This window comes from Morus notabilis, unplaced genomic scaffold (assembly GCF_000414095.1).
Source record: "Morus notabilis unplaced genomic scaffold, ASM41409v2 Scaffold15, whole genome shotgun sequence".
NCBI classification, from domain to species: Eukaryota; Viridiplantae; Streptophyta; class Magnoliopsida; order Rosales; family Moraceae; genus Morus; species Morus notabilis.
In genome coordinates this window covers 577453-605254 of record NW_010367234.1, presented here as the reverse complement: position 1 = coordinate 605254, position 27802 = coordinate 577453, and the positions used below count along the sequence as shown (strand labels likewise).

Sequence of the window (27802 nt, the reverse complement as noted above, 5' to 3'; positions counted from 1 at the left end):
ATGATCAATCATCAAACTCAAAGACCGGCAGTACTCATTGAGAAAATCCAGATTTCTCCTTCCCTCATTTTGTTTTTTTAGCTCGCTTTTTGATTGGGTCCTTAAAGGACAACCTAAGGGCTAAGTCTACAGGCCAAATTGAAGACTTGAATAAAGAATATTTTCTCGAATCAAGCATCCATATTGTGGAAACCAAATCAAAGTTTCATGGAGATTCCTTTCACTTCTCCATTGGATAATTCGAAATTTCGATGGGAACTAATGCTTATTTTTTTTAGTTTCCACGCATGTAAAATATGTGCATATATTTTGTCATCTTTAAATATTCCATAAGATTTTATAGAGAAGCTTTACGGAGCATCCTCCATTTGTTTACCCACTGGTGTAGCATATATTTTTAATTGTTGGATTAAAATTTTAACGGTAAGATTTGTACATGTCCGTATTAAAAAGTTGCGCAACACATAAATGTTCTTGTTGCAAATCTGATCATTAAATAATTAATTTACGGTAAAAACACTTGCTCCATTGGTGGGTCACAATTTTGAGATTTACAGAAAAGAAAGCTGATTTTATATTGTGGGAAATATTCTCTGCAATGAATCCGTCTAAAATCTTTTAGAGCATTTATTAATTAAACTCTAAGCTTTCTAAAAGCATGGTATTTGAAATTTGAACCTCTGGTTGATTTTATATGAATTACCGAAGTTTGTTGTATTGTTAGAAAACTGCCTTGAATCCGTTTTAGAAATACAAGGGACAAATATTGGCATATTCTATACAAAATCTGACTTCAATTTGTTTAGGGCTTCGAAAGTGGACACTATAAACTTTCCAAAGAATTATAGATGTTGATATCGAATTGGATTTATAGTTGAATTTATTATGGGTTTTAAACGTTGGCTACATTGCTGAAAAATCTGGTGTTCTGTAGTATTTGGCAGAAAAGTCTAAAAATGTTTCGTGATAAAATTTAAAAATGTAATTTAAAGATAATCTAAATAATTACCTAAACCGGTTTATTGAATTTATTTATCCATAAATAAGAACCTAAAAATCTTACAATTAGTCGTGAATATTTTGTTATCTGCACTCTACAGTTTGACTATGTCTAAAATAAGATATAAGTTTCTACACTGATTTTTCTCACTTGAGGCAGCTCTAAAGGAGAATAAACTAAAAGTACTTAGGACAATCACGGAGATAAGTGATTTTTTTTTTTAAATTTTCTGCTAAATAGAATTATCTTAACAGAGAAAATACGATGAAAACACAAAATACAAACCAACATAAATTAAGTTCCTCATAAAACTAGCTCCAAATACAAACAGCACAACTGTGAGGGTCATGTGGAGTTAGAGTGGACTTCTCTGTCTCCTATGCCCTTTATTCCTCTAAAAAAAAATTTTTTTTTTTTTTTTTTTTTTTTTTTTTTTTTTTTTTGGCATACCACATGGGAGGTAAACAGGAATAAGTGTGACAAACACAAATATAGAGAAAAATATTATTAGAGCACTAATACTAGCGCACAAGCATTATTTTAATTATTATATTTTTGAAACTCATAGTTTTGTCGCACACGCAGCTCCTAGCTAGCTGCTAGCGACGGAAGCTCATGACCTGGGTCGTCGGAGTTGGTGGCTCGGAGAGTTTGACGGCTGCGTAGGTAGTTGCCCCGACTAGAGCACCCAGTGTCGGTGCCACAAAATATATCCACAACTTCGTGTAGTTCCCAGCAGCAATGGCTGGTCCAAGTGTGCGCACGGGATTCATCGAGCCACCACTAGATGGCCTGCACAGTTTAAATTTCCTTGTTAAAACCTAATCACCATTTTGTATTGTGTGTCTATATATATATATATATATTTGCTAATAAAAACAACTAGTGTTCTCACACTCTTGTCCAATAATCACTTGACAATCTAATAAGACAATATGGTGGAACAGAAAGAAACCATAGTTTAATTAGTAACTGTAGAGTTTCAAAATAAATAAGCCTAAACAATATTTGGCAGGGCGTTAATAGGCATAATTTCAGCCTCACAACGAACAATAAGAATCGATACGTGAATGATAGGTGAGAGACCACTAATAGATAATCTTTTATCGCTCAAAGAAATCAAACTCATGCTTTTGTCAATTAGCAACTGGAGAGTCTAACAATAAATAAGCCTAAACTATATCTAGCAGGTCCGTAAGAAACATAATTTCAGCTTTACAAATGGACAATGGAAACCGATACATGAATGGTAGATGAGAGACCACTAATAAACCCTCTTTGATCGCTATGCCGCCAGTCCACCACCACCGGTGATCCATTTTGCATTATGTCACATGAGGCCACTTAATTATTAAGGTGAATTTATATTAATACACTAATATTGTTAGAAATCCAAACTGTCGTACTAATTTTTAATGTTAACAACTGCGGACATTTAAATAACCGAATAACCATTTATTTATCAAGTCAATTGATATCAAAAGTTGGTACAATAATTAGAATACTTGGAAGCTCTTCTATATTATTTTATTATGAAACTGTGTAATAGATATATAAATAACAATAAGTTTATATGAGAATGATCTATATGTGACCAATTTTTATGTATAGGTCAAAGAAGGTTCTAAAAAACTATAAGATAACCTTGGAATGAAAAAAAAAAAAAAAAAAAAGGGTAATTGGAAATGCTCTTTACATGATATAATTAGAAGGGATCAATATAGGATTATTATATATGGAAGATGCGGAAAAACTTAAAATTAAATATAACTAACCCTGCTATAAGAATGTTGAGCATCACGGTAGCTCCGACTGCTATGCCAGCCAACTCTCCCACCTGTCTCCAATTAATTAGGAAATATAAATTAATCTAAAGAAAGATGGATAACAAAAAATAAAAATAAAAAAAAAGTCGACAGTGACCATCAAATTTTTATTGGATTAATTCCTCATTAATTTGGTGTTTAAAAAACGTGTGTGCACTACTTGAGTTGCAACAAATTCCAAGATATACGTCAAATTTGAAAAATTACAATTTGATCTTAAATTTTAAAAACGTTTTCAGAAACACCCTTATCCTTGCAACACAGCGTTGAATTAAACTAAAACTTAATCTTATCCTTTTCTATGCACTCCAATCAGTTGAAAAAAAAAAAAAAAGAAAAAAACTTAATACATACCGCACGTGTGTCAGTGGCAACTGCAGTGACAACGAACAAGAGATTAAAAGTGATAATAAACTCAAGAGCGAAAGCCTGGGCAGTGTCCACAGAAGGAACCGTAACACCACCGGACAAGAAGGGATGGAAAGCTCCTTTAAGGGCAAAAGAGGCACAAATGGAACCCGCGACCTGAGCCGCTATGTAAGCCGGCACTTGGACCCACGGGAAGTGGCGCAGCGCCGCGAAAGCGATGGTGAGCGACGGGTTGAGATGCGCACCAGAGATGTGGCCCGTCGACAGAATCACTACCATGACTGCCAGCCCCGCACATGCTGCATTGCCTATCAATGTCTCTGCATGGTCGTACTTCTCGTTCACTATTGGACCCGCTGTTGCCGCGAATATCAGTATGAATGTCCCAATAAACTCTGCTCCAATCTGGTTAATTATTGTTTTTGTATGAAATATGAATATTGTTAGTTTTTTATGCCATAGTCGTGTGTATTTCTATTAATTAATTGTCGTTGTTCTTGATTGTGGTTATAATATTTGTACTTATTTTTCAAAGAATAATATGTAATTAGGCTTATTCCATTGTTGAGGAGGAAATGAAATCACAGAAGAATTAGTGAGAAACTTATGCACACTTGATTTATTTGATTTTGTTTGTCAACATTACATATCAGTTATAAATAACGATTGATGACATATTAAATCACTCTCCTGCTTTTCAATTGTCTAAGGTACGGTATAGTAATTAAAATAATTAAGGCTTTGTTTATTTAATATTTTTAAAAAATTATTGAGATAATGACTCAAACCTCCCATAATGTGTTTAATCCAAATGTCAAGTATTCTATTTTAAAAAGGACTAATTACGCGGCTGCCTCCCGAATTATGGCTTTGTCACAAAATGTCCCCTAAACTTTAATTCTTTGTCACAAAATGTCCCCTAAACTTTAATTTTAGTTTTTTTTCACCTAAACTTCAGTAATTTTTACAAAATTTATCTCTTTATTAAATTTACTTCAGTTATTACTATTGGCTGTCATTTACGAACCTCCAAAGGTCCCTGGGTCAATCAAATTAAAGACAAAGTTAGGTATAGTAATTAAAAAAAGATAACTCTTGCTGCGTAATTACACTTTTATGTGGATTGCATGAGGAGGAGCTAACAAAATAATTGTTTATTAAATTATTCAGACGACACTCATTATTTGTGTAATACATATTATTTATATTAAAAATCTTAACTGAAGTAGTTCTTTTGTTAATTTTTACATTTTACATGACATTTTCCATCAAGAATTTAACGAGGGAGAAAATTTATAAGAACAATTGAAGTTCAGGGAGAAAAAAGCTAAAACTATAGTTCGAGAAGCATTTTGCGACAAGCCCTATAGTTTAGAAGGCAACCATGTAATTTGCCTAAATGCTGAGATTATCCCTTGTGTTTTTCTAGTCAGACAAAATTAACCATTCCATGTGTTTTCTAATCACAAGAATCATCCCTAATATAAATGAACCATTCCAAAACATCAAAATTGATTATTATCATGTGCAAGAAAAATTGAAGATCAAAGTTACTATCTTTGGAATTTCTCTCCCAAAGTACCATCATCATTGTATGAAAGATAACTATGTCTTTTTGTACAACTAATTTTGTCTAAATCTGACCTCGGTGTCGATTTTATGTGCTTATGAAAGCACGTATGCCGTATGCGTGGACTTTTTTATCGAATAAAATACTCATGGGATAACTCAACATTATTTAAAACACATGGTATTCTTGCATTTTGATAAAATTAACACAAGAAAAAGATCTTTCTATAATCGAAAAATTATTTATTTATAATAGTTATTTTAGTACTATTAATGATTCATTGAAAAGACAAATGGCATAAGAAAGGCCTAATAAATTTCAAGTGTAGCTATTAAATTTTATTTCTGAACCGGGTACTCTTGCCATTTTATAAACAACTAATAATGATATTTTGGATGCAAAGACAAACAGTTTTTAACGTGTTTATACATAGTTTTCTAAGGGTAAAGTTTTAAATTCAAAAATTTGTTTATTTATTAATTTTTTTTTTACACTTCAATGCCTGAGCCCTGAGGGAAGGAAATCGTAAGCAAATGAGAATGACTGTTGACTAATATAATTTCTGAGAATATAAGGTCGTTTAGAAACAAAAAGGAAAAAAAAAAAAAAAAAAAGCACAATCAAAATTCGGGACTAGGATATTTATGTACTTCTCATTATATATAATAAATAGGGATGACAGTTCATTTTCTTTTGTTGCTTCTAAGCTGTCTTTTGTTTTCAACCTTTTGTGAAATTGTTTTTACTTTTCAATACCGATATATTTTACAAGATCACAATAATATTGTTTTGCAGGACATTATACATGTTTTCTGATACAAAATTGCTTTTGTTTTCCACCTTTTGTGAAATTGTTTTTACTTTTCAATACCGATATATTTTACAAGATCACAATAATATTGTTTTGCAGGACATTACACATGTTTGATGATACAAAATTGCTTTGTTTTTCCTTTTCTTACGCGGATGAAGCCTATTTTTTTGGTATTTTTTTTTTATTCCCCGCAATGTGATTTTTTGGTGGTTGTGTCCTGGTCCATGCATCTCTACCTGCTCACATCTTCTTCGTCTTTTTCTTCTTTTTTTTTTCTTTTTATTTTTCTTTTTTTGTAATTATTTGACTGGCATTTGATTTTATATATATTTTTTTATTATTTTGTTTAATTTTTGGCCTAAGGACTGACTGAGGTTAAATGCTTAACCGCTCTATGAGTCAGGACCACTGCCATCATAATATAGCAATTATGTTAACATGACGTCTGTCTTGGTTTCTTCTCCAATATTTTGTTTTGTTAGGCCGTTTTTGTTATAGTCTTTTTACTTTTCTATTTAGAATTTTTTTTTTACTGGTGTCTTTTAAATTTTAAATTTATTTACATTTTATTTTTTAAAATTAAAAAATTCTTATTTTATTTTTTAAATTTATCTCATTTAAATTCTTTTATAAAATTTTTTGTTAAAATCAGATGAAAAAAAGGGTTAAATATAACCGTATAATTTTTATCTATTTATTTTTAATATACATTTGAATAAAAAGATTACATGTCTATAATATCTTTTTTTTATATATGTTTTTAACGTAATTTATAATAAAATGAATTAAGCGAAAATAATTTAAAATTTATAGGGTAAGTAAGAGTTTTTAAAATTCAGTGAGACAAATTAAGAGTGACTCAAAAGTTTTATTTTTTCTTTTTAAAGGGGCCAATGATAATAATTCTTTTTATTTTTTCTTCTTATTCATGTTTAGTTAAGGCGGTGAGAATAAAACACGTCCCACTTTCTCTAGGCTTATGCAAACAAATCCAACAGAACGAAACTCTATTTATTATTATATTTGGCTTTATTATAACAAAAGCTGCAAAAACAAATTGGTTAAAACTACAGATGTATTATACAATCCAAATTTCAACCGTAAAATAATGAAAAAAAAATCATTAATTTAAAAAAAAAAACTATGGATCAATTTTTTATGATAAAAATGTGGGAAAACGAGTCTTCCCTTCATCTTTTAAAATTTTGACTTTTGAACCAAAATTTTAATTCCGCCCGTATTTTACAAAAAAAAAAGAAAGATATATATTATAATTGTGTCTTGTTTACTAATTCAAATATCTTATTTTATCTACGTTTAATAAAGTTATCTCTAGTTCTAGTGATCTCACTAAAAAAAAAAAAAAAAAAAAAAAAAAAACTTTTGGCTTGCGTGCAATACATTTTTTTTCTTTCAAAATAAGGATATAACTTCTTCCCAAACAAAAATGAATAGCCAACTAAAGATGAGAGAGAACTACTCGTTTTTATCAAACAACATAGCAGTTGAGCAAACGCAAATAATTTTTTTAGGACGTAGGAGTGAGAAGACAAAGAAGTAGTAAGTATAATAATTACCAAAAAAAAAAAAAGAAAGAGTTGTAGAGCAAGTACCTTGCGGGCGAGGGACACGTCAGTAGGGGCAGGAAAATCAGTGAAGCATGTGTGAGGTTGGGCCCACCCAGGTGCACTAACAGGCAAGCATTTGCATCTCGGCATTGACTTCCGTTCGCGATCATACGACAATGAATCCACTCTCAACGACGGGAACAGTGGCGCCGGCGTCCCCGGCGTGGTCGGCACCGACGCCGATGGCGTTCCTGGCTCGGATTCCGCCATGATCATGAAATTACCACTCCGATTTTTTTTTTTTTTTTTTTTTTTTTTTTTTTTTTTTTTTTAAGGATGAGCTAAATATTGATGGATAAAATAATAACCTTGGATAGGAAAATATTACATGGTTTGGTGATTTTTATAAAGGTTGTGCTAAAGGAGAGACACTTTAATCTTGGCCACGACTTAGGGCTCTAATGAGGATATATAATCAAGAAGATTGTACTTTTCCTATATAACTTTTTTTTTTTTTTTTTGGTTTATGGGATATCTGAAGTTGGAGGAAGGAAGTTACATGATTTGAGGATTTTTATAAATGTGTTTCTAAGGAATAGGAGAAATTTTGTTGGCCAGATTAATGACGCAGGTAAATAATTTTCTTAGACACTACTCTTCATGGAAAAGATAAATATCTGTTGTTTTTTTTTTTTTTTTTTTTTTTTTTTTTTTTTTTTTTTTTTGGAAAAGTGGATGAATATTTGGGATGGTAGAAGAATGCAAATCTACATGCTTGGGATGCTTTTTTAAAGTTAAGGCTAAGGAATTCTACAGAAAGTCGACGGATCCAGTTTTCACGACGATGAAGAAGATGAGGAGAATGGATAGACAATCAAGATCATAAAAAAGAAAAAAATTTGTCAAAAAGAGATTTTTGTTTTTTGTTTTTTGTTTTTTTTTGCAAAGCAACACAAAAACAAGAAGAAGAAGAAGAAGAAGAAGAAAAGTGGTGTTCAGCAGGAGAAGGAAATTGGTAATAGAAAAGACTGATGATCAGAGAGAGGACGAGTACTATACTAAATAATAAGGCAGAAGGTGTGTGTGTATATATATATATATATGTATGTATGTATGTATGTATGTATGTATGTATGTATGTAAATATATTAATTGAAGTAGATGGCTAAACGCAACAGTATTATATTACATATGTATTGAAATGTAAGACTTTATAATGCAAAAAGAAGTCATCCAATCCAACCGCGCGCATATTAAAATATACACACGACGTTATTATGAAGGAACAATGTATAATGTATCTAAAAGTCAATGCTCAAATACCATCATTTTAATAGCTTTTCAGTTTGTGCATAATATATATAATATGAGTAGTGGTAGGACATGTATTCTAATTTTATTTTGGTCAACTATGTCATCGTGAAGTGTTATATTTTTCACTAAAAGTCGATTCTTATCATTAACCGACGAGATAATTTACTATAGTTGATGCGGCCTCTAATTATTAACTGACGAGATAATTTTTTGAACACCTGTTAAATACTTAAATGTTAATAAAAGAATGATAACTCATATGTTAATGAAAGAACGATAACTCATACTCATGATAATTCATACTATAAAATTGGAATTAGAGCAAGTGTTTCTCGATTATTATTTATATAATATAAGACTAGAATCCCTGCTCCACCTATATAGTACCGACTGATCACAGCCGATTAGCTTCCCATAAAGCTTGCGTAATCCGTAGAAGGCATGATTGGGTCGTAATTTTGTTTATTTAATATTATGGTAACATGGTATAAAGGACATCTCTTAGGACGAAAGCTTAGGTAGCTTGTTTCCACATGCTTTGTGACGCTACAAACTCTCATCTACGGTTATGATTAATTAAAATAATCAAGATAATATTAAGATGTATAATAATTCCACTACCCACCCAATCATCTATTTTATTGATTAAAAGAATTATACCTTTCAACTTTCCAAACAATATTTCTACTAATTTAATCATATTCCATTGAATTTTTTTATTCCATCTAGCCTCACGTTTCCAAGGTACAACTATTCCTATCATCAATTTGTCCCTTGCCTATGTTTACTGGCTAATTTGTATGCGGATTATTTTGATAAATTAATGAGTTAACCTCAATAGAGCTTCACTGTACACACACACACACACACACATATATATATATATATAATATTCCTAAACTAACTGATCATTTTATAACATAATATAATGTAATTAATATAAATTTTCTTTTTCTTTCTTTTGGATTTTTTTTTTCTTTTTGTTGTCCGAAAGTTTAATTCAGATGGGTTGATCAATAAATTAATTGGCGAACATGCGTGTTGAGTGTTTCCGATGTTCATAGCATGGATGAAAATGAGTTAATACCATTAATTAATAATAATAATAATAATAATTATTATTATTATTATTATTATTTTTTTTTTTTTGCTGTTTCTCTAAAGAGTTTAGTTGTCCCGGCAATATTGGATCTATTGTTTTCTCACAAGTGGAGGAATATGCTGGAGAGACAGCTTACCAAGTTTTCCACCGTCATTCTATCTATAACCTAGTGATCTTGATATGTTGATTGGGCATCCTTTGCTGCCCAAAGTGATCAATCTTTGGTCTCTGATTTTTGGAATAATTTAGTTTATGAATTTATTAGTTTTAATAGTTTTGATATCTAATTATAAAATTAATGGTGTGATTTTTGAAATTTAGCTAAAATAATTATCTGGACAAACATAAGTTGATATATATATATATATATGCATATATGTGTATAAGAATTGCCTTAAGTCCGACACCTGGACCTTGGTCAATCATGTGCAACTTTTTTCATACGTCCGTATGACATCTGCTTTACTGTAATATTTAATAAATATAGTCCAATAATACATATAATATTAAGTGTTATACCAGCATAAAAAACAGGGTTTCATGTAAAAACGGATAATGTTACACGTACATATAAAAAAAATTAGAGACTGTATAATCGCCGGGCTTAAAACTTATATATAAATATATTTATTGTGATCACATAATCTGCTTAGTTCAAGAATATCTAGAAATCTTAGGAATATTTATATTATAATATTTAAATCGGTTAATTTTACTTAGGACTGACAATCTGGGTAGCGACACGACGACACGACTCGAAACCCGTACGAAATTAGCGGGTTTGAGTTTAACATAAATAGGTCCGGGTCAAAATCAGGTCGAACCCGTGAAACACGATTAAATAACATGTCATTTTCAGGTTGACCCGCCAACCCGCAATTGACCCGCTATAACCCGTTTATTAAACGTGTCATATTTAGGTAACACGATTATACAACCCGTTTATTACCTAGGTTAAACAAAAAAGTTTTACTATTTGTTATTCTCTTCTCTAATCTTCCAGCTGCCGCCGCCCAAGTCCAACATAATTTCCAAACCGTTTTTCTCTTGGTCTCTCTCTCTCTACTCTCTCGGTCTCTCACAGAGACTCTCTCCTCCTTCAACTTCCACTCTCTCTTAACTCTCCTCTCCGCCGCCTGAGCTCTTAGTCCACCGGAGGACCACCGTTTCTCTCAGTCCAAACCCACCACTTTCTCAGTCCAGACCTACCGCTTTTCTTCTTCTTCTTTCCTCTCTGCCCCATTCTCTCTGGACTCTCCACTATCTTCGTCAGATTCGACCTTGGGGAGGCAGGGGAACAGATTTGGTCCCTATTCTTCTCACTCTTTGTCAGAATCAGCCTTGTGGAACAGATTCTTTGCTTGGGGAACGGATTTGGTGTTGTTCTTTGCCAGGTTTTCCCCTCTCCGCCCCATTTTTTTATTTGTTATTTTATCTGTATTCACTTTGAGATTGATGGCACGTTATTTGTTCTTAGACTCCATTATGGCATTATATTGATATTAACCTAAACCGGTATTTCGATGGAATTTGTTTATTTGATTATTGTTAAAGCTTGAGAAGATAAATAATTGTGATTGTGTTCGGTTTTTGTGTTCCAATGGTTCGCTGAAGAACCCTACTTTGTTTTTTTTCCTCTTCATTTGTTACCGGAAAAATTGTCTCCAAATGGAACCATGGCGTATCCCCATGTTCTTTAGTTTTCATTCCTTTTGATTATGAGTTATCTGCTTTGCTTTTTCCTTTCTTTCTCTTTTCCTTTTTTGAGAAAGAGCTTTTCAGTTTTCTTATTACTTTATCTTCTGATTGTCTAATATTGTTCTCAATTTTTATTTGGTTCATGTGTTGTTGGCTTTGGCTTCTCGGTCATTTTGGTCCACATTAAAGAAAGGGAGGACTTTCTCTCTGATTGTCTATGGTTTTAGTATCCTGGCTAACATGCCTTTGTGTGTATGTGATGTTTGGTGCTCAAACTTTAACTTATGCTTGTTATGGTCGGGCAATTCCGAAAGACTTTAGCTTATGCTTCAGATGTAGAGTTCCCTTTTCCCAAATTAATGATTATTATGATGTTCCGCCGTCCCTTCGTTCAAGACCCGCTATTGCTAGAACTCCTCCATCCGGTTTGTGAATGCTATGATCAATTGGTGAATGTCTATTGAAATATAGAACATATAATTATTTAAACTCCATTTATTTTATTGTTGCACAGCTAGAACAAGAGTTATGATCTCTCTTTAAACCTTTTGCTATTTCGTAAGAGTTATTCTTGAAATAAATAAACACCATCATGTTATTTTATGATCTCTCCTTAAAAAAAATAATGTTCTCTTTGTCATCTAATTATATGATTTTCTGGTCCTGTAAAGTAGAGACTCTGACATACTATTTTTCTGCCTAAAATTCTCATTAGATACTCTGTTCATTACAATTAAACTAATGTTAACTAATGTTTTATTTTGTGCAGATTAATTTAACACAATGGAAATTGATCTTGAGTCCATTGAGTCTCAAAGTGTGGATGTTGAGGTTGAAGAGATTAATGGATTGAGTTTGAATAACAAAACTCAAGGCGATCAACTCCAGAGAAGAAAAAGGAAGCTGACCTCAAAAGTTTGGAGTCACTTTGTTCATCTTCCTTTAGGTCCGGACAAGAAATTGAAGGCCAAGTGCAAACATTGTAGCTATGTGTACCTCACGGATAGCAAGTACGGAACTGATAATCTGAAACGCCATCTTGTGAATTGTCTGAAAACCTCCTACCATAATATAGGGCAGATGCTCATTGCCCAAGAAGCTAGTGTAGTGACACTTAGTGGAGGTAAGTATGATCCCAAAAATTTCCGTGAGTTGGTTGTAGTAGCTATAATCATGCATGATCTACTTTCTAGTTTTGTTGAATATGCGGGAATAAGGTCTCTATTTCAATACTTGCATCCTCAAATTCAATTGGTCTCTAGAAATACTACAAAGGCTGATGCTTTAAAGTTTTACAAAAAGGAAATGTCACAAATTAAACGCATGTTAGAGGCTACTCCAGGTAGAATTAGCTTTACTTCTAATGCATGGAGTTCTTTGACTAGTGATGGATATGTTTGTCTCACTGCACATTTCATAGATAAGAATTGGAACTTACAAAAAAGAGTGTTAAACTTTAGTTTTATGCCACCCCCACATAGTGGCGTTGCTTTGTCTGAAAAACTTTATGGTTTTTTGAGTGATTGGGGAATTGAGAACAAGATGCTTAGTATGACACTAGATAATGCTTCTGCAAATGGTGTTTCTGTTGACATGTTGAAAGAGCAATTAGTTGCGAAAGGGGTTCTTGTACACAATGGCGATCTATTTCACATGCGATGTTGTGCACACATACTAAATTTAGTTATGCAAGAGGGTTTGAAGCAGATTGATGATTCCATTGTTAAGATCCGTGATAGTGTTGTGAAAAATCGTAACGCAAGTATACGCTATCGCAATCAAGTAATATAATAGTGAATAAGAATATCGTCCCACGAGGATTGTTGTTTACTAATTACCGAAATTATATTAACCCTAATTTTATTTGAATACTTGAAAAGAGAGTTTATAAAATTAAGTAAAGTAAAACTAAAACAATTAAATAAATTAAACAATCCTAAGCAATGGATGAAAATTCAATAGATTAAGATTCTAGGGTTTCCGATTTCACCAAATTAACCATGTTCAAATTCTCATAATTCAAGAAAATTAACATTCAATCCTATACTGACAGCAATTTCTCTAAAACAATTATTATTCCTTCTCAAGCAACAATAATATTAATCCAACAAGTAAAATCTACATCTCTGTCAGACTTCCAAACCTGTTGAAAATCATTAAGTGCAAGAAATACAAAAGAACTGCACAAGCATCATAGATATCTCTATCCTATGAACAACTCATGGTATTTCAATTAAGAGCTTAGTTAATTATCACCTCTCGGTCTCAAATTAAATACAAAATCATGTAATAGTTGGCCAAACAATCACAAGCATTAAGAATAAATTGAAATACTCAGCATATATGGATTAAACATCAATTACTTAAAAATAAGATTGAGAATTTGAACATTCATAATCCGGCTACATCGTAGCGTTAGAAAAAGGAATTAGTTCATCTCTAAACAAAATAAATTCCTAAACAAAGTCTTAATCATTGGAAAGGAAAGAAAAGAACTAGTTTGGAGTTGAATTGAAGCGTCTCCGTCTCCGGATTTGAGCCGTTCTTCTTCTCCGTCCCAATTCTCCTTTTCTTTTCTTAAATCCTCTCTCAAAAGCCAGCCGTCATTCCACAGTCTAAAAGTTCCTTCTAATTACCCTAGAATCATCTATTTATATGTTTCTGAGTATTAGGGTCAAAACGGGTAAGTTTTCTCGCGATTGGCCTTCAAAACGCATCTTTTCTCGCGTCGTAGCGCCGCGGCGCTGAGTTCCTAGCCCTGCGGCGCTACTGTGTAAAATCCAAGGCGCTGCGGCGCTGTCATGGGCGCCTAAGCGCTGCCCATTCTGCCCCAATGCACTAATTCCGTCAGATTTCAGCGAAATTTGTCCAAAACCTTCCAAATCATAGACTTTCACCTAACCTTCAAACAAAGAATAAAAACACACATAAAAACTAACAAAAACCTCGAAAACCAACTAGATATTATGTGTAAAACGATACTAAATGAGTAAGTAAAACTCACTCATCAGATAGTGTCAAATATGTCAAGGGATCCCAAGTGAGGAAACAAAAGTTTTTTGATTGTGTGAAGTTAGTTGCAAGTGGTGATAAGAAAGGGTTATGTCAAGATGTACTAACTAGGTGAAACTCGACATATCTTATGCTTGAGAGTGCTCTTTACTATCGTTGTGTCTTTCAACATTTAGAGTTGAGTGATTCAAACTACAAGCATTGTCCTTCTAGTGCTGAGTGGGACAAAGTTGAAAATATTAAAACTTTTTTGAAGTTGTTCTATAATGCAACTCTTAAATTTTCTGGAACAAAGTATCCCACTGCCAACTTGTACTTCCCTTCCATTTGGCATTGTTGCTTCATGTTGAAACAATATTCAGAAGGTGATGATGAGTACTTAAAGTGTATGGCAACAGCAATGTGGGACAAGTTTCAAAAGTATTGGTCTCAGTTCCATCTTACCTTGGCTATAGCATGTGTCTAGATCCTTATTTTAAGCTTGGGCTTGTCCAGTTCAGTTCCAAAAAGCTTTATGGAGATGATTGTCTTGAATGCATAACAATAAGGAGTACGTTGTACTCTATATTTGAAGAGTACAACAAAAACAAGAAGGATTCAACTAGCCAAAAGACTAATGCGTTTGAATCTTTTATGACAGAAAAAGAAGGAAGTGATGATGTGGATGTTATATTCAAGGTAATTCCTAGTCCTCTATTTATTGGTAATGTGGATGCTCTATGCTTAGGTCTCCTTGTGTATTCTAATACTATCTCCTTCTCATTTTGTAGGAATTTGATGAGATGTCTTCTATTGAGTCTAGTACCGTGTCACAGAAATCAGAGCTTGACCTTTATTTGGATGAGCCAAGACTGGCTAGGAACGCGGAGCTTGATATCTTTTCCTTTTGGAAATCAAACCAATATCGATATCCAGCATTAGCTTCTATGGCTTGTGATATTTTGGCTGTCCCTGTTTCAACAGTTGCTTCTGAAGCTACATTTAGTGTTGGTGGTAGAGTTCTTGATTCATTTCGTAGCTCACTTAAACCGAAGACAGGTGAAGCACTTATTTGTACTAGAGATTGGTTATATGGCGACAAAGGTGGTTTCAAACTTATTCAAATTATTTATATTTCTTATATTGATTTTGAACTAACTTGTATCTATATATATTTATTTTCGTGTAGATTTCAATGAAGAGGTAGAGGATCTTACACAAGATATCTTCAATTTTTCGTTGAAAGATGAGGAGCCTTTCTCACAGGGATCAACTTCTCCTGAACGTAATAATGTACTTGGAGTCCCTCCACTACAACAAATTAATTAAATGTTTAATTATTAATCATGTGTGTTTATTTTCTAATTTGTGAGACTTTTATGTGTTTTTTTTTCTAATTTGTGAGAGACTTTTATGTGTTTGTTAATTATTAATCATGTAGATTATGTTATGTCTCTACATCATGTTAATCAGGTTGAAAAACATGTTTTATCACTCATTTTATAAACAGGTTCAAAGTAGGTTAAGAAATAGGTCAATTATCACCCATTTCATAAATAGGTTTAGAAATGGGTTCAGAAACGGGTCGTTAATAGGTTAAACGTACCTATTAGTCACTTATTTCATAAACGTGTTGGCAGGTAATTAACGGGTTGACACGATATGTTTACGACCAGTTTAATAAACGGGTTAGTCGTGTCGTGTCGTGTCAACCTGCCAATATACAGGTCGTGTTTGGGTTTTGTATTTTGACACGATTAATAAACGGGTCGTGTTCGTGTTAGACCTATTCATGTCAATTGAAGGGTTCAACACGACACGAACACGACCCGTCAACACGAATTGCCACCCCTAATTTTACTAATCCAAATAAGTACTTCAGTACTGTTAGAATAGTTGACCAATCCCATAATTATTAGTTTACTATTTGTGCTAATATAATCAATCATGTTGTGTCACGCCCCCCCTCCAAAACGGGGTAGGTGACGTGGAGCTCGATTAGGGGTTAATAAAGCAGAGTCCCAGATGAGCCCCACTCAACTGCATTAAAATATAAATAAATTACAGAATTTCGGAGCCTCTGATACACAGGGCTCCACCCCACAGGACATACAGTATCGTACATACATGCTCATGTAAATAATCATTACAACAGACATCAACCACAGTCTAGTTAATCCAAATATTACATAAGTTTACAGAATTTCTCAAATTCCTTACATTTGTCCAAGAGGAGGATCACAATCCTCCCTTGATCCGACAGTAGCAATCTCCAGCTACCCCGTAGAAAATATCCGGCTAATGTGCACCGCTCCTAGAATCTCCTGGGAGGGGTTTAACACATTTAAAACATAAAACGGGAGCGAAAGGCACAGTAGGATATAATTTGAAATGACTTAAAAGTAAACGAATAAATAAATGAGCGAGTAAATAAATAAATGAATAAGTAATTAAAATTAGACATTCAGTCCCAACAAAACAACCGGAATCTCACATCTTTTTTCGCAAGGAAATATAACTGAAAATAACCGTATTAGAGGCTTCAGCAAGTAATTAGTACAAATTACTTACCTAACCAAGTGCCTCGCCTACCCGGACTGAGTTTCGGGTTATGCCCCCGAGGATGCACTCTCCGCATCCTATCTAGGCTTACAGCAATAGACTCTCTTACCGGTTCACAAGATCTCTTTATTAAGAAATCATTCATTAACATTCTGAAATCGTTAATATGACCCCACGACCTACTCAAGTCGGGGGCCCCATGGCGTGGGAAAGCCATGAGGTTCCATGACTAAACAAGCCATGGTTTTCAAAGCGTTTTTCTTTCACAAACCAATCCCTTTCTTTAAAACATTTTCAAGGCCAAAATCCTTTTTGAAAACAGGCTCACAAGGAAAAGGGATAGAAATCCTACCTCGCACTATCAAACCTGAGACTAGCGTTGCCTTTTCCTTTCGCTTCCTCAAGCCCCTTCAGTCTGAATCCTTAACGATCACTGATACAAGACAACACTTTAGGATTAATTCTCATTCCTAAAGCAATCTAATCTCAATTTCCATCCAAGATTTCCTATTAGTGTGCCCTAATCCATTTTCATGTTTCAAAATATCATTCCAAGGGTTTTTGATCTCAAAACAAGGATTAAATATGCTAATCCATTCATCTCAAGTCCCCAAATGAAGCTAATTTGGGTTCTCCCCGAAAACAGGGGTCAAAACAGCAATTTCAGGCTAAACATGGTCAAACCTCGTGTCAACCGGTCTACCAGTGACAGAACAGTGCATTACCACCGGTCGACCGGTGGTGTGCAATGTCCGGTCGACCGGTCAGGCCAATGCAATCCGGTCGACCACACTGGTCGACCGGTTATCATGTGATCCGGTCGACCGCACCGGTCGACCGCACTGGTCGACCGGTGGCACCAGCTGCGCGAGAGAAGCTCGCAGAAATCAGTCTAAAAACCTGCAAATCCAGTCCCAAATCAAAATATTTCAAAGGGAAACCACTAGATCTGGGTTCTAGGTCCTAAAATAAGTCCAAAGAACTGAAGATCTCTAATTTCTACCTTAGTTCTACTAAAAAACCATCAAAATTCGGTTTGAACCAAAAATAAGTTTTGAAATTCAAGAGAGGTTCTTTCAGTAATCTTACCTCGAATCCTTCTCTTGACGTTGAAAACTTCTTTAAATCCTTCCTTGGTTCAAGATCCGTTTGATTTGGGACAAAAATGAGAGAAAGAGAGAGAGTGTGTGAGAGAGAGCACGGGAGAGTGAGAGAGAGAAACGCACGGGAAAGGAAAGAGAAAAGGAAAGGAAGAAAAGAAAAATAAAAGAAAAGAAAAGAAAATGGACAAGTGTCAATATTTTAAAAGAGCAGTCCAGAAATGCGCCCTTACACACTTCTGGGTTAAAATAAATTACTGAGAATAATTTAAATACCTTGGAACTATTTAAACTCATATGCGTCAAAAACATTCATTAATTAATACTCAATTAATAATCCAAATTAGGCACACTAATAATCTCAATTACCTTAATTAATCTTAATTAATTCTTCGGGGTGTTACAGCTCCACTCCCCTTAGGCAATTTCGTCCCCGAAATTAAGGCTAACCTAAAAGCGTAAACAGATGCGGATACTGCTCCTGCATCATCATCTTAAGCTCCCATGTTGATTCCTCGACTCTATGGTGCTGCCACAACATTTTCACTAACGGGATCTCATGATGACGCAGACTTTTTATTTTTCAATCAAGAATCTGAACTGGTGCCTCCTCGTATGACGCGTCATCCTGTATTGGAATGTCAAACCACTGCACTACAACTTCCGGCTCAGGTTGACATTTCTGAAGCATGGAGACATGAAACACGTCATGCACGTGAGATAATTCAGGCGGTAAAGCCAATCGATAAGCCACCACTCCGATTCGTTGCACGATCGGGAATGACCCCACCTACCTTGGCGCAAGTTTCCCTTTCACACCGAACTGAACAATTTCCTTACGTGGGGAAACCTTAAGTAAGACAAAGTCACCCTCTTGGAATTCCAAAGGCCTACGCCTTCTGTCAGCATAGCTTTTCTGACAACTTTGAGCTGTCAACAGTCGTTCTCGAATCATAGCTATCTTCTCATTATTCTCTTGAATGACTTCCGGTCCAGTGCTCAGTCGATCCTCTGGTTCCAACCAACACACAGGTGACCTACAAGGATAACCATATAGAGCTTCAAACGGTGCCATTCTAATATTGGCTTGATAGTTGTTGTTATAAGCAAACTCGACTAGGTGCAGGTATTTCTTCCAGTTCCCACCAAATTCTAGAATACAAGCACGAAGCATATCCTCCAAAATCTGAATAACTCTTTCAGATTGCCCACCCGTCTGAGGATGAAATGCGGTGCTAAAATTCAAATCTGTTCCCATGGCTTCCTGGAAACTCCTCCAATACCTTACATTGAAGCGGGTATCACGATCAGACGTGATAGACAGTGGCACTCCGTGTAGTCTCACGATGTGCTCTAGGTACAATTCTGACAGAATCTTCTGAGAAAACGTCACACAGAACGGTATGAAGTGCGCGGACTTCGTCAACCTATCCACCACCACCCAGATGGCATCGTGCTTCAGCTCGGTTCTCGGTAGCCCTATCAGAAAATCCATAGTGATGTGCTCCCATTTCCATTCAGGGACAAGAAGAGGTTGCAACTCCCCCGCTGGCTTCTGATGCTCAACTTTAATCCGGAGGCAAGTCACACATTCCGAGACATACTCACGAACGTCCCTTTTCATGCCTCTCCACCAATACTGTCTTTTGAGGTCCTGGTACATCTTTGTACTTCCTAGATGAATAACATACCTCAATTTGTGTGCCTCTTACAGAATTGTCTTCTTCACCTCACCCACCTTAGGAACAACAAGGCAGTTGCGAAAATATAAGGCTCCATCCTCTCAGATTCTCCAATCCTCGAATTGCTCTCCATTCTGGATCCGAATCCAAATTCCTTGGAGGTGTGGATCCTGCCATTGATTCTGCTTAACCTGTTGCACAATATTCAGTGTAGAGATCAGATTATATGCCATGGCCTGGTGATGATCTTCGTAGAACTGAAGATCATACTCACTCACCACTTTAGTTCTTTTCCAATCTTCCAAAGCTAATGACGCCAGAGTCCCCGTCGTCTTCCTACTAAGGGCATAAGCCACCACATTAACTTTTTCAGGATGATATTGCAGAGTGAAATCGTAATCTTCCATATACTCCACCCATCTCCTTTGCCTGAGGTTTAAGTCTTTCTGAGTAAACAAGTACTTCAAACTTTTATGGTCAGAAAAGACCTGAAACTTTGCTCCATAGAGATAATATCTCCATATCTTCAGAGCAAATATTACCGCTGCCAATTCCAAATCATGAGTGGGATAATTTCGTTCATGTGGTCTTAATTGGCGAGATGTGTACACTACCACGCGTCCACCTTGCATCAACACACAGCTAAACCCACTCCCTGAGGCGTCAGAATACACCTCATATGGTTCCTCACTATCAGGAATTGTCAAGACTGGTGCACATGTCAGTCTGACCTTCAATTCCTTAAAAGTATTTTCACATTCAGCGTCCCACTGGAATCTGACTTCTTTCTTGGTCAACCGAGTCAGCGGTATAGCAATACTCGAGAAGTCTTTCACAAAATGCTGATAGTACCTTGCAAGTCTGAGGAAACTGTGAATCTCCGCTACATTCTTCGGCCTTTCCCACTGTAGCACAGTCTCGATCTTGGAAGGATCTATAGAAATTCCCTGTCCAGAAATCATATGCCCAATGAACTTCACTTCTGTCAGCCAGAAGTCACACTTCTCCTTCTTAGCATACAACTGGTGTTCTCGAAGAGTCTGAAAATAATTCTCAAGTGCTGCTCATGTTCTTCCCAAGTCTTCGAGTACACCAGTATGTCGTCAATGAAGACGATCACAAACCGATCCAAGTACGGCCAGAAAACACGGTTCATCAGATCCATGAATGCAGCCGGGGCATTCGTCAACCCAAAAGGCGTTATAAGAAACTCGAAGTGTCCATATCGAGTTATGAAAGCAGTCTTCAGAATGTCTTCCTCCTTGATTTTCAGCTGATGGTACCCAGATCTCAAGTCAATCTTAAAGTAGAACTGTGATCCACCCAACTGATCGAATAACTCATCGATCCTTGGCAGTGGGTATTTGTTCTTCACAGTCACCCTTTTCAATTGATGGTAGTCAATGCACAACCGAAGAGATCTGTCGTGCTTCTTCACAAATAGCACCGGTGCACCCCAAGGGGAAGTACTATTCCAGATATATCCCTTTTCTGCCAGCTCCTCAAGCTGCGTTCTTAATTCTTTCATCTCCGCCGGAGCTATACGATATGGAGGAATGGAAATAGGTGCCGTTCCCGGAACCAAATCAATACAGAATTCAATCTCCCGATCTGGCAGTAAACTAAGTAGCTCATTAGGAAATACATTTGTAAACTCATCCACTACAGGGATTCCTACACTATCCCCAGTTATCTCGGGTTCACCTTCTAGAGCAAGAAGAGAAGAAAAACATGCCAAGTTCCTCCGTCCCCCAACGCTGTACTTCAACAGTCGTTCGCCCAAGACTGGGATCATATCCACCTGATAAGAAATCACTGTTCCAGAATTTGTCACCAAAGTTACTTTTCTCACACCGTACCTTGACAGCCAATCCATCCCGAGTACCACGTCAAACAGGCTCATCGGAAGGATAATCAAATCTGCTCTCAATCGCTCACCGCCAATCGTGATTTCACATGATTTACACATACTCATTACCTCCACACATCCCAGTGGAGAGTTCAAAGTCATCGGGACTTCTAAGTTCTCAAATTTCAGTTTCAAGGTCCGTACAAAAGAACTTGATATAAATGAGTGTGTGGCACCTGTATCAAACAACACGTGAGTAAAAGAATGAGAGATTAGAATCATACCCTCAACCACCGCGTTGCTGGTCTGACCTCCAGAGCTACCTCCTGTCAGGGTATAAGCTTGTCCCTGTACTTTCCCTTTCCTTTTGTCACCAACATTAGGCTGTTGGGTCGGAGGCTTATACTGTTGTGGTGGAGGTGGTTGTACCGGTCTCGGCACTTGAGGTCAGAATTGTGTAAACGGAGGTGGTTGATAAGTCGGCACAGGAAGGTATGGCATCTGTTGTGGCTGATATGGTGGCATGTACTGTGGTGGCCCTTCTTGACTGTAGGAAGCGTCACTTTGGGCTTGTTGAGTTGGCGGCTGATTAGGACAATTCCTCCTAATATGACCCACCTGCCCACAATGGTGACACCTGGGCCCATATGGAGCATTTCTGTCACTTCCGGACGAACTACTGCCACCACTTGTCATTTCCCCAACCGTTTGTCCATGGTTGCGGTTTCTTCTACCACTCCGCTGTGGCCCACCTGAAACAGAAGGTTTACCAGAGACAGAGACCCGACCAGTTGTCTCTTTGCTTTGGTGATAGGCCAAGTTATCCTATTCCACCCTTGTAGCAGCAACTACCAAATCCTGGAAATTTTGAATCCTTAAAGCCACCAATGACCTCCTCACATAATTCTTGAGGCCCTTTTCAAACTTAAGACATCTAAGGTGTTCAGATTCCACCAAAGATGGCGCAAACCGGGATAGGTCATTGAACTTGGCCTCATACTCCCTTACAGACATGTCACCTTGCAGTAGAGACATGAATTCTAGAGCTTTTTCATCCCTATAACTCTGAGGGAAATACTGCTCATTGAACAGTGTCTCAAATTGCTCCCAGGTCAGTCCTGCAACATCTATTCTTCTCTTGACCTATTTCCACCAAGTATCCGCTAAGCCCTCCATCTTGTATACCGTAAATTCCACCCGGTATTCATCTGGAACTCTCATAGTACTCAAATGCTTGACTATGGAGTCTAACCAGAACTCTGCTTCATGGGGTCCTCCTTCACTATTAAACGAGGGGATAGGCGCATGCCTAAATTCCCAGAAGTACCCTTGCTTCCTGTCCTTAACCGGCCGCTCGTTTTGAGCTCTAGTGGTCATGCCTTGTTGGTCGATTAGCTGGTCTACGACAAGGTGCCATTTCCTATAACTGAAATAAAACTAGACTATTTAGGGGATTACAGATGTCACACATGTATGTACAATCCTGGAGTTTCTTAACCTAGTGCTCTGATACCACTCTGTCACGCCCCCCCCCCCCCCCAACAGGGTGGGTGACGTGGAGCTCGATTAGGGGTTAATAAAGCAGATTCCCAGACAAGCCCCACTTAACTGCATTAAAATATAAATAAATTATAGAATTTCGGAGCCTCTAACACACAGGGCTCCACCCCACAGGACTTACAGTATCGTACATACATGCTCATATAAATAATCACTACAACAAACATCGACCACAGTCTAGTTAATCCAAATATTACATAAGTTTACAGAATTTCTCAAATTCCTTACATTTGTCAAGTGGATGATCACAATCCTCCCTTGATCTGACAGTAGCAATCTTCAGCTACACCGTAGCAAATATCCGGCTACTGTGCACCGCTCTTAGAAGCTCCTGGGAGGGGTTTAACACATTTAAAACATAAAACGTGAGCAAAAGGCCTAGTAGGATATAATTTGAAATGACTTAAAAGTAAACGGATAAATAAATGAGCGAGTAAATAAATAAATGAATAAGTAAATAAAATTAGACATTCAGTCCCGACAGAGCAGCCGGAACCTCTCAAGGAAATATAACTGAAAATAACCGTATTAGAGGCTTCAGCAAGTAATTAGTACAAATTACTTACCTAACCAAGTGCCTCGCCTACCCGGACCAAGTTTCAGGTTCTGCCCTCGAGGATGCACTCTCCGCATCCCATCTAGGCTTACAGCAATAGACTCTCTTACTGGTTCACAAGATCTCTATATTAAGAAATCATTCATTAACATTCTGAAATCGTTAATATGACCCTACGAACTACTCAAGCCGCGGGCCCCATGACTGGGCAAGCCATGAGGTTCCATGACTAAACAAGCCATGGTTTTCAAAGCATTTTTCTTTCACAAACCAATCCCTTTCTTTAAAACATTTTCAAGGCTAAAATCTTTTTTGAAAACAGGCTCACAAGGAAAAGGGATAGAAATCCTACCTCGCATTATCAAACCTGGGACTAGCGTCACCTTTTTCGGCTTCCGCTTCCTCAAGCCCCTTCAGTCGAAATCCTCAGCGATCACTGATACAAGACAACACTTTAGGATTAATTCTCATTCCTAAAATAATCCAATCTCAATTTCCATCCAAGATTTCCTATTAGTGTGCCCTAATCCATTTTCATGTTTCAAAATATCATTCCAAGGGTTTTTGATCTCAAAACAAGGATTAAATATGCTAATCCATTCATCTCAAGTCCCCAAATGAAGCTAATTTGGGTTCTCCCCGAAAACGGGGGTCAAAACAGCAATTTCAGGCCAAACAAGGTCAAACCCCGTGTCAACCGGTTGACCGGTGATAGAATAGTGCATTACCACCGGTCAACCGGTGGTGTGCACTGTCCGGTCGACTGGTCAGGCCAATGCAATCCGGTCGACTGGTTATCATGTGATCCGGTCGACCGCACTGGTCGACCGGTGGCACCAGCTGCGCGAGAGAAGCTCACGAAAATTAGTCCAAAAACCTACAAATCTAATCCCAAATCGAAATATTTCGAAGGGAAACTACTACATCTGGGTTCTAGGTCCTAAAACAAGTCCAAAGAACCGAAGATCTCCAATTTCTACCCTAGTTCTACTAAAAACCCATCAAAATTCGGTTTGAACCAAAAATAAGTTTTGAATTCAAAAACTTGAAATTCAAGAGAGGTTCTTTCAGTAATCTTACATCGAATCCTTCTCTTGACGTTGAAAACTTCCTTAAATCCTTCCTTGGTTGAAGATCCGTTTGATCTGGGATAAAAATGAAAGAAAGAGAGAGAATGTGTGAGAGAGAGCACAGGAGAGTGAGAGAGAGAGATGCACGAGAAAGAAAAGAGAAAAGGAAAGGAAGAAAAGAAAAAGAAAAGAAAAGGAAAGAAAATGGACAAGTGTTAATATTTTAAAAGAGCAGTCCAGAAATGCGCCCTTACACACTTCTAGGTTAAAATAAATTACTCAGAATAATTTAAATACCTTGGAACTATTTAAACTCACATGCGTCAGAAACATTCATTAATTAATACTCAATTAATAATCCAGATTAGGCACACTAATAATCTCAATTACCTTAATTAATCTCAATTAATTCTTCAGGGTGTTACATGTTTACTTGATTGATTCTGTATAGTGCTGAAACTTTAGATGGGCCGCACGCGATCGCCTGAAAAAACCAATTTTGAGCCCGACGTCCGAAGTTTTCGGAGTGCCCGCCCTAGCCTGAGAAGGCTCATGGATGGGCCGCGGGCTTGGTTTTGGCTGCCCGAGCCCGCTGGGGCTGCCTGAGCCCGGTCGGCCTGCCCGAGCCCAGTCGGGCTACCCGAGCCCGCCCGAAAGGCCTGAAAAAATATTTTTTTCATTATATTTTTTAATTTTTATAATATTGTATATATATATTATATATAATATACTATTAGTTAGTAATTGTATTTGTATATAAGTAATTATTAAGTTATTTTGTGTTAAAATTATATAAAAATTAAAATCAACACACACTATTAACACAATTTAATAAATTAATTTTGTATATTAATTTTTAAATTTGTAATTCATGATTGTCTCGTTAAAAATCTTACCAAGAAAAACCCAATCGGGATAAAAACTTGGTAAGGAAAAAAGAGTGCAATCATTTTGTGACGAATTATAAATTTTACAAGCTTACAAAGTCTAAATATACAATTACAATGTTGAAAGCAAATACAAATTTACAAATTACAATTTAATTTGAAGCGGAAGGATCGTCTTCAAAATTAAATGTTAATCTATTAAATTCATCGATCTATTCTTGACTTGCCGGCGAAATTGTATCCTGTAAACGTTGATCGGCACGATCCTAATCCTTAATGCAGACTAAGGCTTCAACAATGTCCCTTTGCAATGCGTTTCGGCGTTCCTCAAGTATTCGTCCGGTTATACTGAAGGCTTGTTGGGATGAAACATTGGAGATTGTGATCGAAAAAATATCCATTACCAATCGACTTAGGACTGACCAAGTTAATGCTCGTGCCCTCCACCATTGAACTAAATTAAACAAATCTCCACTACCGTCGACTACTAAGCTCTCACTGAGGTACGCCATAAACTCGTTGAAGCCGCCGCTGCCGCCACCACATGTTGATGATGATCTACTTCCAGCTTCTGTTTGAGTCGTCTTCTTCTTCTTCTTCAACCCGAAAACATTCATGAATGAATGCGGGTTTTCATCTCTTTGTTGTAGTTCCTGTACTCCAGAGTTTGTGTTTCCGAACTTATTCTCATATTTACTATAGAGAGAAATATTTTTACCTTTATTATCAGAAATTGGTCAGAATAATTGATGCCTAAAAATTTACCTATGTTTTCTAAACCGTCTAATTTTAATCTAGGATAAAAAATAGTACCGAAACCATACAAATTGGTAATTTAGACCAATATTTTTTAAATTTCTTTTCCATATAAGCGATAGAAACTCTTAAAATTGGGTCCGCCCTAAATTCACTAAATAAAATACTAATTCTTAAAAGTTCACCTAAAGCTAAAGGTGATGTTGGGTAATATGTTCTACTAAGTTCTAAAGTAACTTCATCAAACCTACCTAAAAGTTGATACAAAGTTTCAGCAATTTGCCAATCATATAGGTGTATAAGTCTTACTCCTAATTTTACACTGATATAGTTTGTTATAACATCTTTATAGAGGAGGCATTGTTGAAGCATTATATAAGTTGAGTTCCATCTTACATGCATATCTAAGACTAAGGCTCTAGGAGATAGATTTAATGCTTGTAAGAAGCTAAACCAATCTTGTTCTCTTTAGTTACTACCTTGAATCCATGCAATACTATCTCTAATTCTTTTAATGTGAGTAGCCATTGATTTTAAACCAAATTTAACTACCAAATTAATTACATGGCATGCACAACGTTGGTAAAAAATAGTACCATCACTGAATAAACTTAAATCATTTTTGAAATATTCAATTGCTTTAGTATTTGCACTAGTATTATCTAGTGTTATAGCCATCACTTTATCTCTTAATCTATATTCATCAATTACATTTAAAATTATATTATATATTAAATCGGTGCTATGTGATCCTAGAACACATTTAAAACCTAATGTTTTCTTATCTATATCGAAGCCTTTAAAGTAATATCCGGTTACAGATAAATAATCTTGTTGGCAATGGCAGATCAAATATCTGCCGTTTATTGCAACCGCTAGTAGAGTGTAAAAGGTTTATTAATGCTTCTTTCTCTTGTTTAAATAATTTTAACAAATCTTTCCTAAGAGTAGTTTGTTTTTAAAAAAACTATGCATTAGGATTGTGTACAACTTTAATATATCGCTGCCAATTAGGATGCTCTACAAAACTAAGTGGTTGATCTAATGCAACTATCTTTCGCGCAACTTCTATATGATCTACTTGCAGATCATATTTCCAAGTGGTTAGGCCACTGGTTGTGCGATCAAAAGATATTTGTGTTTGGCGAAGTTCGGTTCTGTTGGTTTGACCACGCTTTTGAAGACACTTTTCAGAGTGTCTTCTCAAGTGTGTTGTGCCGTGAATAGTGTCACCTTGTAATTTAAAATAGCAATATTTACATTGAGCTATGTGTTTAGTGTTACCATCATTGTCGACCTCCTCAATTGTGTCGAAGTGATCCCAAACTGTTGAGATGCGCTTGCATTTCCTCTTAGAGGATGCAACACTTGTAGACGCAGTAGCACTTGCACTCGCCTCTCTTCCACCCCTACCACCATTGCGACCACGGCCTCCAGTACGTCCACCACGGCTCAGATTTGTAGGTTCCTCAGTTGGTTGTGTTTGCGATTCTTGTGTAATAAATTCATTAGTACGATTAAGACAAAT

General features: G+C 36.2%; 1 protein-coding gene across 1 annotated transcript; it reads right to left on the bottom strand.

The window, feature by feature from the left end:
* Window positions 1-1307: 1307 nt before the first annotated feature.
* On the bottom strand, window positions 1308-7844 carry LOC21405628 (probable aquaporin NIP5-1). Its single transcript, XM_010112119.2, has 4 exons — window positions 7193-7844; window positions 3181-3600; window positions 2776-2837; window positions 1308-1792 (listed from the first exon to the last, which is right to left on the bottom strand). The coding sequence occupies exons 1-4, from the start codon at window positions 7421-7423 to the stop codon at window positions 1600-1602; spliced, it is 906 nt and encodes a 301-aa protein (XP_010110421.2). The 5' UTR covers window positions 7424-7844; the 3' UTR covers window positions 1308-1599.
* Window positions 7845-27802: the final 19958 nt, after the last annotated feature.

What these genes read in the sequence shown, in the direction of transcription:
- LOC21405628 (XM_010112119.2), bottom strand. Translation starts at nt 7,423, where the DNA reads ATGATCATGGCGGAATCCGAGCCAGGAACGCCATCGGCGTCGGTGCCG. An exon ending in ACGTGTCCCTCGCCCGCAAG is followed by an intron (nt 3,601 to 7,192) that starts GTACTTGCTCTA and finishes ATAATTAACCAG; the next exon opens with ATTGGAGCAGAGTTTATTGG. An exon ending in CTCAACATTCTTATAGCAGG is followed by an intron (nt 1,793 to 2,775) that starts GTTAGTTATATT and finishes TAAACTGTGCAG; the next exon opens with GCCATCTAGTGGTGGCTCGA.